Source organism: Triticum aestivum, chromosome 1B (genome assembly GCF_018294505.1).
Source record: "Triticum aestivum cultivar Chinese Spring chromosome 1B, IWGSC CS RefSeq v2.1, whole genome shotgun sequence".
NCBI lineage: Eukaryota > Viridiplantae > Streptophyta > Magnoliopsida > Poales > Poaceae > Triticum > Triticum aestivum.
Window position 1 is genome coordinate 363333961 of NC_057795.1, and position 17118 is coordinate 363351078.

A 17118-nucleotide genomic window follows, 5' to 3' on the forward strand; every position below is an offset into this window, starting at 1 on the left:
ATTTTCTTGGAATTTCTGTATCAAGTTGGAGCCTCATCAGCTAACAGTAATCCTGGGGCTGATGAGCACGACGGTCTTTTTCTGGAAATTTATACCCGGAAAACCGGTCGTGACATGTTCAGTGATTGGCATGGCAAGAACTAGAAATGTGGACCCCTCAAAATGCTAAGGACAAGGATTGGCAAAAGCTCAGGACTCTACATTTTTGGTTCAGTGATCCAAGATAGGGGATGAGGTGTTGCTTAATGATCCTATTGCTCAAGTGCTTAGTGATATTGCTCCAAAATCCTCAGCCACTTTCTCCATCCAAGTATGTTTAAACCCTAAATTCCAACATGGCCCCACCGATATTTCCTACCCGGAGCCACCGAGTTCATCTGGACTTAGCCACTGCCAAAACCCTAACAATTCGAATCCACCGATATGGATCTCGGTCCCATCGAGATGGCCTTGCCAGCTCTCTGTTGCTTATTGCAATTATTTCAGTTCCATTGAGAATTGCAATCGGTCCCACCAAGATGGCTTGACGGATTCTCTGTTGCCTTATTGCTTCACTTTGATCCCACTGAGATGATGCAATTGGTGCCACCGAGACGAGGTTTTCCCTAAGCCCTTGCACATCGGTCCCCCCGAGTTGTTCCCGTCAGTCCCATCGAGATTCCTAACATTCATATTTTACACAGATCAGTGCCACCGAGTTTTTTGATCGGTGCTACCGAGATGGGTCAAAAGTGTGTAAAGGTTGGATTTTGTGTGGAGGCTATATATACCACTCCACCCCTTCTTCCTCATTGAGGAGAGCCATCAGAATGTGCCTACACTGCCACCATTCATTTCTGAGAGATAACCACCTACTCATGTGTCTAGAGCAAGATATTGCAATCCTACCATTTGAACCTTGATTTCTAGCCCTCCCCAAGTTGCTTTCCACTCAAATCCTTCTTCCACCATAGCCAAATCTGTGACAGAAAGTTGAGTGCTAGGGAGACTATCATTTGAAGCACAAGAGCAAGGAGTTCATCATCAACATGACGTCTATTACCTTTTGGAGAGTGGTGTCTCCTAGATTGTTAGGTGTCGCTTGGGAGCCTCCAACATGATGTGGAGTTGAACCTAGAAGTTTGCAAGGGCAAGGAGATAACCTACTTTGTGAAGATCTACCCGATTGAGGCAAGTCCTTCGTGGGTGATGGCCATGGTGGGATAGACAAGGCTGCTTCTTCGTGGACCCTTCATGGGTGGAGCCCTCCATGGACTCACGCAACCATTACCCTTCGTGGGTTGAAGTCTCCATCAACGTGGATGTACGATAGCACGACCTATCGAAACAACGCCAAAAATCTTTGTGTCCCCATTGCGTTTGCCTTCTCCAAACCCTTTTCCTTTACTTACATGTGCAATGTTCTACATTCCACAAGTATACTCTTAGACTTGCATGTGTAGGGTGTTACTTGACTTGTCATAATTGATAAAATCTGCCTACAGCTAAAATTGGGAAAAGGACAGATTTTTATTTGGTCAAGTAGTCTAATCACCCCCTCCCTCTAGACATACTTTCAATCCTACAATATCCCAGCCATAACAAACGTTGTTTTTCCCGCAACCCTAGTTAGCTTATGCATCTCGATACATACAAAGAGAGTGGGCTCCCATGGCCGCCGCCGTTGCTCCAAAGATCGATGTCCACCGCTACTAGATGAGTTGTGGCACTGCGACTGCTGTGGTCATGGGATCTGCCAACACTGTCATTGTTGCAACCCTTGTGTTGCAAGTTGCAACACCACAGTCGTCACAACTCGAAGGGCAGCGCCGACCGCTACACACCATCTGCATCCCCTCGCCGCGACATTCGATGTTTTGCACTCACAACATAGGACATGTTGCGAGCCGGTGGCACCGCTGATTCATCCCTTCTCCGCGGCATCAGATGTGTTGTAATCGCAGCATCCAGCATGTTGCAATCGCCGGTGTTGCCGGAAGCACCGATCTGCAACATGGATCGTGTTGCGATGAGATCTGCAACATGGCTCATATTGCAATGTGGAGATGGGTGGTCGCAAGGTGGGCATCCCATGATCGGACGGCTCGTGATTTGATCGATCTTTGCCAAAAGATCAGCCATCCGACACGTGGTGTGGTCGTTATTAAGATGTAAACAATTAGCTATTTTTTCAGTTGTGTGGATGTCACACACCCCTACATTCCTGTCACTGGGAAAAGGAACAAAGGAATCTCTAAAGATAATATGCTCTCTCGAAATTGAGGCCTTTGGTGCATCGTTGGTAGATTGGATGCGTGGGTCCGTAAAAGGGCGTTCACTTTTTCAACCGCTTGGATCCAGCTATTGGATGCGTGTGACACACACGCGTCGCTGATTGACAATGGATCATATGTCCTATATATACCTAAATAGTTGTCCCTGTTATCTCTTTTATCTTAACATGTACACATGTCGCCTCATTAAAGGGCCATCACAACATGCATGAGATTATTTTTTTCATTATTAGTTGATCTTCATTACTTCTATTTATCTTAACATGCACACATCCCACCTAATCACACATGCCACCTCATTAAGGGCCCACTCATCATGCATGTGAATTTTTTTCTACGTATTATTACATCACCTATATTCAACAAATATTTTTCAACTATAATTTGTATCGGAGGGAGTATGTATTTTAAGTTTTAGTTCATGTGCTATTAATTCAATTATTCATGTTTCATACGATCAAATCACATTAAAATATATTGCAACTGATTCCCCCAGCAAAGCGTGTGGTATCATATAGTATCACATATGTAGGAACACAACAGTCACACACCACTCCAAAAAAAACTCATGTCCAATCTAAAGTCAAGGACCAAGCCAGCCACACCAACGGCCTGCGAAAATAAATGACACAACACACACACACACATCCTTCAACAAACATCAACAATAAAACGGCTTAAAAAGTACACAACCGACGCAACAATATTTTTTAAATAGGCGCAGCAAAGTTTTTCTTTTGAGATCTTTTTTGTTTTGTTAGAAATCTTTTTTTTTTTTTGAGATCAGGCGCAGCGAAGTGCGTGTCAACTTCTAGTCCAAATTGGCCTCTTAGGCTCATGGGCTATCATCATCATTTAAAAGCATCCAATATTTTGTTAGTCCATGACCGGCCCGTAGCGGGAGTCTTAACAGATCGAACCATCGCAACGAGCCCACAATAGCCTGATAGTCCCACGCTGCAGCGAGGCAGTCGGTGGTCGGACCTGCGGGTCGTCCCCTCCCTTGAGGCCCCCGCGCGCCATGGACGGAGAGCAAGGTCGGCAGCGGCCGGACTCCGGCAAGAACCTCATAAAGATCCCGTCCTACCAAGAGGTCTTCGGTAACGGAGCAGCTGCCTCCTCCTCCTCCTCGACGCCCCCCTCCTACAACCCTCCTCTCCCCAGCGCCGCCGCTGCCGCTGCCGGCTCTTCGTCGTCGTCGTCGTCGTTCTCCGAGGCCTTCTCCTTCCTCAAATCCTCCGAGTTCTACTCCCCTCCCCCGCCGCCTCCACAGCAATCCACCGCTCCTAGGTACCATCTCCCTCGCCCTCTCCTCGGATTCTCTCAGTGAGGCCTCACCCCTCTAGGTTCGGTTTCTTTGAACAGGCCGCCTCTGGCTGGCGCCACCACTACGCCGTCCCAGAGCAAGAACGCCATTCTCGTGAGCAATAGGCAGGTAATGGAGTGTGGTGATGATTTGGTACTTTTCTTCTTATTAATCAATCTTCTCCCCTTTCTTTTGTGTTAAATTTGGAGTCTTTGTTCGTTTCTCACTTGGCAGAAAGGGAACCCATTACTGAAGCACATCAGGAATGCGAGGTGGACGTTCGCTGACATTGTTCCAGACTACGTGATTGGGCAATCATCATGTGCACTCTACATAAGGTTCTTGCTCTATCATTCTATTTGTTGGTTTCTTTTTCTCGACTCGTTTTGCAGTAGAAGAACAATGCCAAGAAGGCACAAAGTGAAACTCAAACAAAAACAAGGATAAATAAACAAACAGAAAGAAGGTTGGCAGGGAATCGAAAGTAAGCCTAAACTAGGCTATTCCACCAAAAACAGAGAGGTGGCGAGGGACACCCTCTATTTTGTTGCTGGCTTCACTGCATGTATTGTTACCATTGGGGGCCAATATTAGAACCAGAGATACGCGAAAATACTGTGCATGTAACAGATACATTTCGCTAGGGGTGTTCGAAAACGGGGTTTACTGCCTGCTTCCCTTTTTCATGGGTTCATGTGGAATCCTTATTTGAACACCCTAGCATTTCATATAGTGCACTGCACTACCAATCCTACCAATCTATTAGACAACAAGTTTGGAGCAGTAGTACTGTGATCTTAGTGATCTGCCTGTTGCTAGTAAAGGTTTTGTGCCCTGGTGTGTACCGTGAGGTAGTGGCATGATTCTTACCATGTAACTTTGGTCGATGCAGTCTCAGGTACCATCTTCTTCACCCAGACTACTTGTACTATCGGATAAGGGAGCTCCAAAAGAATTTCAAACTCCGTGTCATCTTGTGCCATATTGATATTGTGAGTTTGAATCATCTGACCAACATATTTTGCTTTAATTGGGAAATAAAGTTTGAGACATCTCAAAAAGGTTGTTTATTAATCCATGTTCATATACTTCATGATCAGGAAGATGTAGTAAAGCCTTTACATGAAGTCACAAGGACATCACTGCTGCATGACTGCACCCTTCTGTGTGGTTGGAGGTATTATTCAGAACATTCTTATATGCTGGGATTATGCAATACCATGTTTAATTATGTTCCCTTTGTTTTAGTTCTGCATTGTTGCTTCGGTTGTTTATAAATGTAATTACAATCATAAGATCTTCTTGTTTAGGTTCCTTTGCTCTGAAATAAAACTGCGACCGTGCACTGCTTAGTAATCTCATTATTAATACTTGTTGAGCATTTTGCATACGAAAATTAGATCCAAGAATGGATGCATGTACATGTTAAAGAAATGCTAATGGCTCTCCAACATGCTAACTGGAAAGTTTTAGTAACAACATGATGATGTACTGATTAGGTTGCAAAGGCTTACTAAGATACTCTTTGACCAAACTGTTCTCTCTTGTAGTCTGGAGGAATGTGGCAGGTACTTGGAGACTATTAAAGTGTTTGAAAACAAGCCAGCTGACAGCATTCGCGAGCACACAGATAATGATTATTTATCTCGGGTATGCACCCTTACAGTTACAACATGGTTTAATCTATCTATCTCATTAACTGGACTGGGACGGATTAATAAGTATGTTGAGTAATTAAGATTTGCGGAAAAGAAATCCCGCAACTTCAGCAATACTCAGTATTGCTTTTTCATTTATCAAGTTCCAAGCTTTGCAAGTGTTTCAAACTTTCAATACAGAAGTTATATCGTCCTTTTGGGCTGACTATTAGCAGTTGACTCATTATTTGCTGTAACAACGATCATTATTTGGTGGTTTCAATACTCAATTATATCGCCCTGTTCGGAGTGTCCATTGTGTTAACAACGATCATTATTTGGTGTATTACTCATTTATGCTGTGGTTCTGGTTTTGGCAGTTCACTCATGCTCTTACATCCATCCGGCGTGTTAACAAAACAGATGTTATCACACTTGGTTCGTCTTTTGGGGTAAGATGGAATAAGAACTGGAACTATACATTGTCTTCCATAATGTATTGGATATGGTTGTGTACAGCTTTATTACTGTAAAAATGGTAGCATTTCACCTGACAAGATCACCCATCAAACAATTCACAATATAATTACATGCATCGGGTCTCGTATTTGCAGTCACTTTCCCGAGTCATGGATGCTTCTATGGAAGAACTAGCTCGTTGTCCAGGAATTGGCGAACGGAAGGTGCCACTTCAAACCTCGAATTTTATTTGTCATGGTTCATGTTGTTACCCAACATTTTTTTTTCCGATCATCCCATAGATATAATAAGCTACAGCCATGTTTGCATTGCTTTACTTTTCCGCTTAATAACATGAAAGGCCATGTTTCGCTAGGCTAACATGTAGAGTTTGTCGAACGTAGGTAAAGCGACTTCATGATACTTTTCATGAGCCATTTAAACGCGTTACGCCCCGCCCAAACCTCGTAGTACCTGATACTCCCGACAGAGAGAAAGCGTCTGGTCAGCCTTCATCGACCAACGATGGCACGCCGGAAAAGCCAGGCACTTCCAAGAACAAGAAAGGCCCTGATGTCAAATCGGCCCTTACTGCTGCATTTGCGAAGTACTCAGAAAAGATCCGCAGTCAGGGCCGCGAGGCGGCCCATGAGGCTGGTGAAGGTCCTAGCAGCTCAACCATGGAAGGTGACAAGACAAAACAATTAGATTAGCAGTAGGAAGGAGTAGGAAGCGGCACGTGCAAATGTACTGCTGTTGTTGTAGCTGCAAAATTTGCTTCCTCTGTTTATTGCTCCTAAACAAGGGTGAATTTTGCATTGTACTAATTGTTGTTGTAGTGTAGGCTTTCCTTTTTCTCAACAAGGGGTGGATTTTGCATTGTTATGCAGGCCTTCTCTTTCCTGTCAACACAATTTAGCCGATCTTCTCGTTTTTTCTGTCAGTATACGTTTCTGCCTTGGAGAACTCTCAGAGCCATCCAAAAGCACACCGGAAAATGTAATCTGTATTTTGTGACAAACATTGCCATGCTTCGTTGTTCTTGTTCAGCAACTGAAGCAGTCGGCTCAATGAACTTTCGTGTTTAGGTTCCGAAGATGCGTTTGCGAACGGTTGCCTCTTCAGTAGCTCAATGCTGCGTACTTTTCGCACAACTTGGTACTACTTGCTGCCCAAAAATAGAACTCAAACTCTACTGGGCAAGTTCTGATATTGATACATTCAAAACTGGGAGCATAAGTTCAGCAAAGCTCTTAATATAAATGGGCTCTACTTGCATCCTTGGTTGATTATTATTTTCATTCAATGTTCTGCAATGGAGGGCCGCAACCAGGCAGGGATCAAATGATAATGCTTCAGCGACAAAATTATACATGCCACTGCTGGATAGAGTACAATTTATTTATTTTGCATTCTTCTGCAAGCTGTTTGAACCAACGGGCACCCTACACAATCTACGGGATAATCACAAATGTTTGAATGATAGGTGTGGCCATAGCAGGGGAATGCACAGGACCACAATCTATGACCCACCAAAACCTATTGAATAAAATAAACCAAAAAAAAAGCTAAATAAAAACTAATATACACACTGATGGCAACAGGCCAAGGAGCACGTCCCCATTTTTTTCTTCTTCTGACGGCGCTTATTCGGATATATATATATAGCTTCCGCGAGTACTGCTTCTCTTATGAAACTCTCAGATGATGCGAAAGCCAAGTGCGGGTACCCATATCAGCTGAGTGTTTCACCTTGCTATGTTTCTTCATTGTCCTCGTCCCTAATGTCTTCTATTTCTTCTCGACAGTATAACGCATTAAGCTCTTGCTGCAACTGAAAACGATTCGGGGAAAAGGCATCGTGAATAAAGATTCATTCATCCATGAACAAATGGCAGCTTAAGAAATGTATTGCGACATACTAAAACAAATGTTGGTACCAACCTGAACATGTTTTTGCTTGGCTGAAATCAGTTCGTCAGTCAAAGTAATCATTCTGCAGGAAAAAAGGGAAGTTCATGAATTTGATGCAATGTATACATATGTTCGAAAATAAAGATTATATAGCATCTAATAGCAATATTAAAAGTTGATTCTATCTGATGACCGACAAATCAGCATCTACGAGACTAAACATGATGTCACCATAATAACTAATAACAATTCATCTGCCACATAAACATGTAAATGTGCTAGAACTGTTACAGTGATGTGTTTGTTGGAATTGTTTGTGAGATCATTCCCAAGGCAGTGGGCCTACCTAGACTGCAGCTCTGAAATTTTAACAAGTAATGACCGTTCTTTCTCAGTATTAGATGTTTCAACCTGCCAAACAATAGAAAGGATTCAGTGATGACAAACAATCTTCTTAAGGAACCACTATCATTCAGTAAGGGTAGCCCCTAACAACACAAGAAATCATACACCATTGCTGCTTACCACTGTCTCACTTTGCATATTTCGGACTTGCGACGCCGTTCCAGACTGTGCACCTGAAGAAAATACGAGATTTAAGATTTAAACAAAGGAATAAGGAGAATTTCATGGCCAGAAGAGAAAAACATTTACCGTCAGCTTTCTCATTCTGTTGCATGCTACTTAGTAGGTTCACGATCAGATCCTGAGGTAAGAAAATTACAAAAAAATGATAAATATCTTTTATATAACTTATCATGTATCATACGTACATTCTTAAACATGTCAAGCTTCCTCCATACTTGCTGAAGCGTAGTCTGTTGCACGAGGTTCTCAAGGTGGGGAATGAGAACAGACGATGATACCGAGCTATTGCAGAGTTCCTTCAGATGATGACTGTTAGACTGTAGCATCCATGCATCAAGAAAATTGGATCAGCTACAACAGAAGTTGCAAAAAGGACAGAAATGATGGATTGTCTCTATGGGTATCTCTCAAGGAATATTACAATTTTGAAAGGAAAATCTTTTCTCATGGTCTCTTTAAGAAAGTGAAACTAAGCAAATAAACCTCAGATAAAAGAATTATACCATTGGTTTGGCATTGACAATCCAATCACCAACACTTGCGGATTTTCTTAGCTGTATACCCTGCGCAAGAAAGGTATTAATCACAAATGTACAGACTGACGTAGATTCCATTTAACCTAGACTATAATTATGTCTGAAAATAGCCTGGTAATATTAATATTAATAACAATCTTACCTGTGGTGATTTGCGTGAGATGCTACTCAATGGAATTTCCTGAACCTGTAAAGTAAGGATATGTTAAAAAAAGCATTTAGGCTCTGTACTGTTACCTTAAGTTTATCCACCAAATTTGCTTACCTTCGCAAGATCAACGTTCTCAGATGTCACAGAAAAGCGACCTTTAATATGCACCACGCTACGTTTAGATTTATCTCCCAATGAGTCTACATATCCTACAATGATCAAAAGAAACTCCTCCAGTACCACTCATCCAGAAAGCACATAAATCCGAAACAAAATTGATGTTTGAAGGCCACAGTTAAACAGGGGAAATAGAGAAGCCCTAGTATATGCTACTGTACTACAACAATGCCAGAGCAAAACCGGACGTGTCTATGGAATTGTACCTCCTGAAGACCGTATAGGAGCTGAGTAACTGTTTGCAGAGGCACGAGTTGGCAATGATAATGGACCACTAAGATTTGAGGCTCTTCTCGTATCACTTCCATGTTTGTCAGCAGTTGCATCCCTGCCATGAGAAAGAAGGGTAATTGAATATTAATATAGGATAAACTGATGACTAAAACGATGGAGTGTTCTTCCATAACAAGAAACCAGAATAAGACTTCTGAGAAAAAAAGATGTTGTAAAGATAACAGACCTTTCAAAATTATGGCTCCTTTCAGCTGTTGAGCTATTAACACCACCTTCAACTGGACCTCCAGAAGTCTGTTGTTTCTGTCCAACATTAGTTCTCCAATATTTCGACTCTGGTTCCTTTGATGTAGAGGGCAATGAATCATTCTCTGATCTAGAATTTTCATGTCCATTTGGCATCCTTCTACAATCAGGATTCGTCGTAGAGGTTTCTTCACTGAAATATAACAGGGGATATTACATTTCAAGACAAATGTTGTGCTGAAAATCAAAATATTAACATCATTTAAGTTGCTGGTCATTCTCTATCCACAACATCCTACTTTGATTTTTGAATTGTACAAGTACTTCTGCAGTTATATGCAGAATCAACAGGTACACACTTTAAAGTTCTAAGAAGATTTATCGCTAGAACATAGCCAAGAGTTTCGCTTTGCTACAGTTATTTTCATTTGCAGATGATGGTAAATATCAAGAAAAAGTTTAAATAAACTTAACAACATGCAGCAGTTTTTTGCTTAACCTGCAGGTATTTTCATTTGCAGATGACGACTGTCCTGAAGGGGTCCTCGAATATAAACTCTGATGACGAAAAAAAGAACTGTTACAACAGAAATATCCAATATGTGCTTTTCTTCATATTGTAAAATTAACTTATAAAATGGGAGCTGCGTTGCACCTAGGTATCCTATACAGTTATCACAGGGTGCATTTCTCAAGTTTGCTGACGCTGGATCTGCCTAGATCCAGCCAGAAAAATTCGTAACCAAGTAAAATTGTCAATATGGTTATAAGTCTAGTTTTTCCTCCCTCATTTTGCACAACAAGCCTGGTATTATGATGATTTCCCACTCACACAACTCACCCATAGACCATAATTAAGAATTTTCAGTGGGACATTCCAAAATTCCTGGCAACAGTTTGATCATGGGCAGCAACAATTAAAATTCCAAAACACAGAGAGCGTGGCATACATTGAGATTGCTATGTTTGGTCAACAAGAAAAAATAAGGAGGAGGATATTACAATTTAAGCTATTTGGATGGTTCTGCTGAATGCTGGACAATATTCCAAATTCATAACATTTCTGCGCACTTGGAAAGTAACTTGAAGCTTTTCTAAAGAGGACTGTTAAATGTCTCTTCTATAAAGAAAGGTAGTCATGAATCTACAAAACCTTTTCAGATTCAATGATTCTTGCAGCGACATCGTCCTCTTTTGTTTCAGATGATTCATCCTCATAAATCTGGAAACTTAGATAGCTTAATAATAAGGCAATTAAGGTATAATGGAAGTTAAGCAAAAAGAAAACAGTAAACTTTACTAGTGATGCTTGAGCCTTGAGGTCTTCAATATCAAAGTGCCACGCACTAACACCTCGCTGGTATTCACTCTGTTGGATAAACCGATCAAGCATGAGAAACAATTAGGTTGATCGAAGGACGACTTAACAACCATGATTATTAAAAAGGACACACATTTATAAATCCAAAATATTAAATAATTTATAGGGAACTAAAACATATAAGTGCAATTTCCTACAGAATTTATAGCGAGAGAAGAGACATTCATTGCAGAAACATGTGACCACACATGGAACAGTTGTATGAGGCAGATGAGTGAAGGTAAGAAAGAGAAATGCAGAACATAAGAAGGTTCTCTTAGTGTTAGGGTCCTAATTCCCCAAGTACCAGAAGCCTATCTTACAGTCATTCTTGTCAGGTTTCTAAACTTTATCATCATGATACTAAACACTGAATTTGTTATTTTTCAAACAACCTTGTTACAAGATAACTTATGATGCAATGATTCATCATCATTGAAAAACATGGCACTATACGCCTATGCTTTGCTAAGTTGATATCTACTGCAAAATACCAATCAATCACAAGGTATATCCAACAAAAACTACCACAACCTAGGGTTGTCTACCTACCTTGTGCACTATATGAGTATACAATACTCTTATACTAGATCGCACTTTCGAAGACAGCACTGATGTGGTCTTTTTTAATCAACAACTCACAGGTTGATCTGGCCTGTTCTAGAAGTCACTAAGAAACTTATGCAATAATTGTAAATGCGAAATAGCCTTGAGAGCAAACTGAAACAGAACCACAAAATATAGACATGAAGGTTTAATATCACAAACCAGGGAAAGTGCCTCCTGCTCAGAAGAAGGCATTTTCTTCAAAGCCAATTGTGCTGCGTCTTTAAGCTGGAAATATGTAAGAAGTATCAGATATGAAATACATTGTGATTTTTGAGATAAAAAAGCAGAAGAATTGTAGTTACCTGGAGTGCCTTTACACGCTCCCATAGAGGAGGTAGATCAGTTAACATACCCTTCATTGTCGATTCTGGAGGTTTTGCAGTTTTGAAAAATGAATGTTTGAGCAACTTCTCAGCCGTCGGCCTCTTTGTTTGATCTTTCACCAAGCACATCGCAACCATCTCTTTAAATGCCTGAGCACAAGTGAAAATGCTTCATCAAAAGGTAAACAGTAGAATATACTCCATTGTAGTTTTCAACCACATAAATGGTCCAAAACCAATAATTAGCTGAAAGGATCAAAATTACCTTCGAAAATCTTCTGTCTCGGTCATAGTCAAGACCAGGTGGCGCATTCTGGAGAGTCATGAGAAGAACCTGTAGCCGAAAGGAACTATATTTAAAAAACATGAGGATTTGCATGGATATGTTACCCTTGTGCAATATGAGGGTACAGGGCATGACCACCAGATGCCCTTGGCCAATGGAAATAGAATACAAATAAGTGTGTAGATTATACTGTTGTACTATAATATTAGTATGAGGTGTGCAATGAGTCACTGGCCCGTAGGTATAAAAAAAATATTAGTCATCACCAACCCATACACCACCACAATATCAAAAGCAAAAAAATCACATAAATGATTAATTACTTTACATTGCAGATGAAATCAAATCGTTACCTTCATAGGGGGGTACTTCGAAAATGGAGCATGTCCATGCGCTAGTTCAAGTGCAGTGATTCCAAACGACCATATATCGGCTCTGTAAAAATATGGACATTAGCTGTTAGTCCATCTCGGTTAGTAAATAAAATGCCAAAAAAAGCATCAGGGTGCTGAATCTTGACAAGCCATTTAATTCAATATGAAAGTAAGTCTCCGAACATCAGGTGATTTGTCCATGGCATGGCATGAGTTATCTCAGGCCTTGTACAATGGGAGGTGCTTAGAGAGGTGTTTAGAAAAATAAACCGTGTTTTTCTGAAGCACCGGTGCCTATTTCTACAGGAGAGACGCTTAGTTAAGTGTCTACCCTGTACAAATAAGCACCGGTGCTTAAGGAAGCCTGGTTTATTTCTCTAAGCACCTCCCATTGTACAAGGCCTTAGTATCTTACTGGGGACAGACTATCAACAAACAGCTTTGTGAAGATTAACATTTCTGGAGTACTAAAAGCAAGCATGACACATTATGAAATATTAACATAAATGCCCAAATCGCAAGAACAGACTGCTGAACTTAAAAATAAGATACAATATTTGTCTGACACTCTTGTCAGTACATTATCCTTACTATATTCTGGATTTGTAACTTATAATGGAAAGGATAGCCCCATCCTTGCCTACAAGATGATGATGTGTGATGCAGGAGTTGCAAAAGATAAGAGTCCCTATGAAAGAAAGTACCAGGGCCAGGCTATTACCACCTCCAGAAATGTAATTTTAGCAAAACTTCATTTTTAATGGTGATGGTTGTTAAAAAGAATAATAGCAATGAATTCATACAGAAAATAATAAGAACACAAAGGTACAATGCATAGAAGACGTCCAAGGTGACTGCAGTGATGCTCTTTATGACATAAAATCAAGCAACAAATCCTAAAACACATTTGTTACCAAAAGGTATGTGCATTTGTATGCACAATTAGCAATGTAACATACTTGAAGTTATATCCAGTACCAGGCTGGAGCACTTCTGGAGCCATCCTAAAAGGTAAAATTAGAAACAAAAAAAGGGTCAAAACATTCTCAAGTTCTATAATATTAATTTGATCCCTAGCATCAAGATACAGAAATCTACTTACCAGCATGGAGTTCCAACAAATGTGTTCCTAGATCTTTGTCTATCACCTCTATCAAACATACAAGCAGAAACGCCAAAGTCCCCAAGCTTCACTACACCAGCACTATCAATAAGGATGTTACCAGCCTGCATAGTGCCATATTGAGCAAAAATAAAGAATCATCACAAACCACATCAAACACTATAAGAACTGCGCAGGAATCTTCTATAGAAGCTAACCTTGATATCACGATGGATCTGTCCTTGCCTATGAAGGTACTCCAGAGCCTTGAGTGTTTCTTTTAAAATTGATGCAATAACAGGTTCCTCGAAACCTTCAGGATACGCAATCTTCATCAAGTGTAAACATGAACCCTCCGTCATGAATGGCATTATGACCCAAAGACTGTGCTCCACAACAAATGAGCAGTAAGCCCTAATGACATTAGGGTGATCGATCAAGCTCATTATTTGAGCCTCCCTTTGTACTTCATCCTGCAAATGATATACATTTGTAAGATCTAAATTCATTTATAGCCTCCAGAAAGGGAAGAAACCAAGAAAAGAAATATGTCGACATTTGACACTACGCAGTGTTAACATTAGGGATGCAAGCGGGGCGGAATGGCAGACAATACCACGGTACAAATGTAGAGTTAATTTTACATTAACTGATGAGCTAATTGATGAGTTTTGCAGGACGAAGTGGGATGCCGCTTGCACCCTAGTTAACATATCGCATATGCGAAAAAGGTATCACTAACTCCCCCAAAACAAGTAGCCTGTATGACAATTTGGTATGCAATGAGGGTTTCTTTTAGAGAAAATTGTATGCTTGTCTTCGAGTGCACTAACGACAAATGGTGCAGGAGAAACTACAATTGGAATTTAGAAAACAAGAATCACGAGTTTACGACTTTACTTCTCTTTGGTGACATAATGCCCCCTCCCCCTAAAAAGAAGGGCGTATCGTAAATATAAGAGGCATTGATTGAGCTTTGGTTACGCCGATACTTGAGCTTGTTGGCATACGTGTATGGTATACATGTTCATGTAGAGATGTATAATAATGACATCCTCCCAAACCCCAAAAGGATAATGTCATGGTACGAACCGCATAATCTTACGTAGCACTAGGAAATGTTGATCCTTGTATCTATCTATGAGTCATGAATTCTAGTAGACGACAATGTCCCCTTATCCTAAGACCTTCGTCATCAACGAACACGTGTGCCCACCCAAATGGAAGCACAAGGAGAAGCTGCATGACCACGTCCCTGCCCATGCAGCATGCATGCAAATTTAAGCATCTCCCTTCTCCAGGCAGGGTTCTGGCAGTGGCACTATGCCGTATCCACCGCCATCAGGTTCATACATGGGCAAAAAAATTGCTCGAAGTAAATGATAGTTGCCGATGTTGCGACATTCTAGCAAAAATAACTGACCCTCTCAACCAGCTGCAAGCCAAAAGAAAACATCCAAAAATACAGCCACCCTAAGAATTGAAAATGCTGCATATACAGGACTCAACTGATCGCCCTAGCCTCTTTACAACGACTAGTGGCGCATCATTAAAATGCTAATTTATTAACTGTCACTATATTATGTAGAAGCAAATCCTGGAGTACGCGAGGCTAATAGGACGCTAGACAGGCCAAATTCCAGCGCGATCTCCAAAGCTACCGAATCAGCAGTAGGATCCACTCCAATCAACCAATGGATCTCTCGCCAGATCAAACAGCAGAGGACGCCCAGAAGCAACCCAACGCCAAAACCGTAAGAGAGCAGGGAGGGAGGACGGGACGAGACGGATGCTCACGATGTTGTTGTTGAGCTGGTCGAGATCCAGGCACTTGACGGCAACGGTCTGGTTCCTGGGGAGGAAGAGCGCGCGGTACACGACGGCGTGCGCGCCGTAGCCCACCTCCTCCATGAGCCGGTAGTCGGCCGGGTTCACTGTGAACGACGGAGGCGCCGCGGCGGCCGCGCCCCGCTTGATGCTTCCGTTCCTGCCCATGCCGCCCCACCGGCCGCCGGAGGCAGCGCCGACGGCCCTCCGGTGCCCTCGGGACCAGCGGAGCTCGCCCCCCACGCCCCGCCGCGCTCGACCTGGCCTCTGACCAGTGTCTCCCGCGCGAGCTGGGAGGAGGGAGAGGAGAGATGCTAGAGAGAGAGGAGGGGTGTGCTACGCTGGAGAGGGGGGAGGGGGTTGAAGAGGAAGAGGAAGAGGAGATAGCGAACGGAAGGACGCTTAACAAACGGGGTCGCGAAAGGGAGCAAAATACTAATGATTTCGGCGGTGACGTGGCGGGGGCGGGGCGGCGACGTGGGGACGACCTGCCGGCGAGACCGGTCGATGACCTGTGGCCCCCGCGGAGTGGGGCCGTCATGTCAGTGGACGCGGTGGGCAGTGGCAGCGAGAGAGTGGCGTGCGGCCGACTGCCCGGTAGATCTCCGCCTCCCGATGCTGGGCTTCCGAGGGGGGATCGTCTGCGGGGAGCGGAAGGACTGGTGTGTAACACCGGCAGCTAATCTATACCTATATACTATATTAAAGTAAAGTGATATTCTTGGTTTCGTCCCGCTTAGATGATTTTATATTTAAGATACATACACGAGGTGGTACTATTCTGAGGTTAAACGTCTACGTACCCTGGTTCCAGGTCCCAAGCGGCACGCACGCCTGCCTGCTCCACTCGGCCACGTTGAGCCTGCTCTACTAGCAGACAACAACATCGTAACCAGGCCAGAAAAATATTACTGAATCTGGCCCAAGCAAGAGGAAACGTCTTCACGGGGGGATTAAACTCCCTTCTTTACAATTTATAAAGCGCAAAAGCAGAGACCAACCAAGCTACCGCATCAATGTATAAAATACAAGATTCGTTCCCTTAATAAATAATACCACATCGCTTCCTTGCATTATGTTTAACCGATTTATATACGTCTCTAATTCAAAATTAATAAGCAGCCACGAGAATTAATAAGGGAACAAAGATGGACTAATATGTGGCTCCGATTTCAAGGGATGTTTGGGGATAACTAAATTATGATGATCGGATCCAGTGGGCGTGATCAATTGCGCAAATACGGAGGGGATTGTACCCAGGTTGTGATTAGTGGGCACAAATAAGGAAAGAGAGTTTCACAAAAAAAAGGGAAGGAGAGAATAATAATACAAAGGAGTTATAGCAAATAATATAGTAAAATAAAAATAAAAAAGAAACAAGAAAGAAAAAAGGGAAAATAGGAAAAAGAAAAAGGTAAATAAAAAACCTGTTCAGAAAGCTTCTAAAATGTCCCAAAACCAATAAAAAACGACAGGGAGCCCTCTAGAAGGTTCCCGAACGGAACCTGAAAAGGCTGTGATGAGCCAGCCCAAATTGCTCGCCATGTGTCGAATATGGTTTTTCGTTAGTCTCGTTACAAGCGAGACTTAGCATTTGCTTTCTTAACTCCGAAAACTGTTCAGGATTTTTTTGAAGTCTCATAAATTCGAAAAAATAGTTGGCACTCCAAAAAATATTCATGAATTTTAAAAATGTTTCGAAATTCAAAAAATAAT

General features: G+C 42.0%; 2 protein-coding genes across 3 annotated transcripts; one reads left to right on the top strand and one right to left on the bottom strand.

Moving 5' to 3' along the window:
- Nucleotides 1-3214: 3214 nt before the first annotated feature.
- On the top strand, nucleotides 3215-6767 carry LOC123124394 (DNA excision repair protein ERCC-1). Its single transcript, XM_044545015.1, has 9 exons — nucleotides 3215-3563; nucleotides 3639-3708; nucleotides 3814-3917; nucleotides 4472-4571; nucleotides 4680-4756; nucleotides 5130-5229; nucleotides 5597-5668; nucleotides 5831-5899; nucleotides 6080-6767. Exons 1-9 carry the CDS (start codon nucleotides 3295-3297, stop codon nucleotides 6386-6388), a joined length of 1170 nt encoding a protein of 389 aa, XP_044400950.1. The 5' UTR covers nucleotides 3215-3294; the 3' UTR covers nucleotides 6389-6767.
- Nucleotides 6768-7058: 291 nt separating this feature from the next.
- On the bottom strand, nucleotides 7059-15800 carry LOC123124376 (STE20/SPS1-related proline-alanine-rich protein kinase). Of its 2 annotated transcripts, XM_044545009.1 has the most exons (22): nucleotides 15373-15800; nucleotides 13794-14048; nucleotides 13576-13700; nucleotides 13433-13477; nucleotides 12453-12534; nucleotides 12079-12147; nucleotides 11793-11963; nucleotides 11650-11715; nucleotides 10822-10890; nucleotides 10675-10743; nucleotides 10021-10079; nucleotides 9502-9714; nucleotides 9248-9369; nucleotides 8979-9073; nucleotides 8856-8900; nucleotides 8681-8740; nucleotides 8393-8494; nucleotides 8244-8295; nucleotides 8115-8167; nucleotides 7936-8000; nucleotides 7620-7671; nucleotides 7059-7509 (listed from the first exon to the last, which is right to left on the bottom strand). In XM_044545009.1, the coding sequence occupies exons 1-22, from the start codon at nucleotides 15568-15570 to the stop codon at nucleotides 7432-7434; spliced, it is 2145 nt and encodes a 714-aa protein (XP_044400944.1). In that variant the 5' UTR covers nucleotides 15571-15800; the 3' UTR covers nucleotides 7059-7431. The 2 variants fall into 2 exon arrangements, with proteins under 2 accessions (XP_044400944.1, XP_044400937.1); XM_044545002.1 differs by having other exon boundaries at nucleotides 10675-10890.
- Between the last annotated feature and the right edge of the window lie 1318 nt (nucleotides 15801-17118).

Bases quoted from the DNA above. Each gene is read 5' to 3' on its own strand.
- LOC123124394 (XM_044545015.1), top strand. From the start codon at position 3,295: ATGGACGGAGAGCAAGGTCGGCAGCGGCCGGACTCCGGCAAGAACCTC. The intron at 3,709-3,813 runs GTAATGGAGTGT...CTCACTTGGCAG, and splicing joins TTCTCGTGAGCAATAGGCAG to AAAGGGAACCCATTACTGAA. The intron at 5,900-6,079 runs GTGCCACTTCAA...TGTCGAACGTAG, and splicing joins CAGGAATTGGCGAACGGAAG to GTAAAGCGACTTCATGATAC.
- LOC123124376 (XM_044545002.1), bottom strand. From the start codon at position 15,570: ATGGGCAGGAACGGAAGCATCAAGCGGGGCGCGGCCGCCGCGGCGCCT. The intron at 12,148-12,452 runs GTAACGATTTGA...TTTCGGCTACAG, and splicing joins CGAAGTACCCCCCTATGAAG to GTTCTTCTCATGACTCTCCA. The intron at 7,672-7,935 runs GTAGGCCCACTG...TTTTTCCTGCAG, and splicing joins ATTTCAGAGCTGCAGTCTAG to AATGATTACTTTGACTGACG.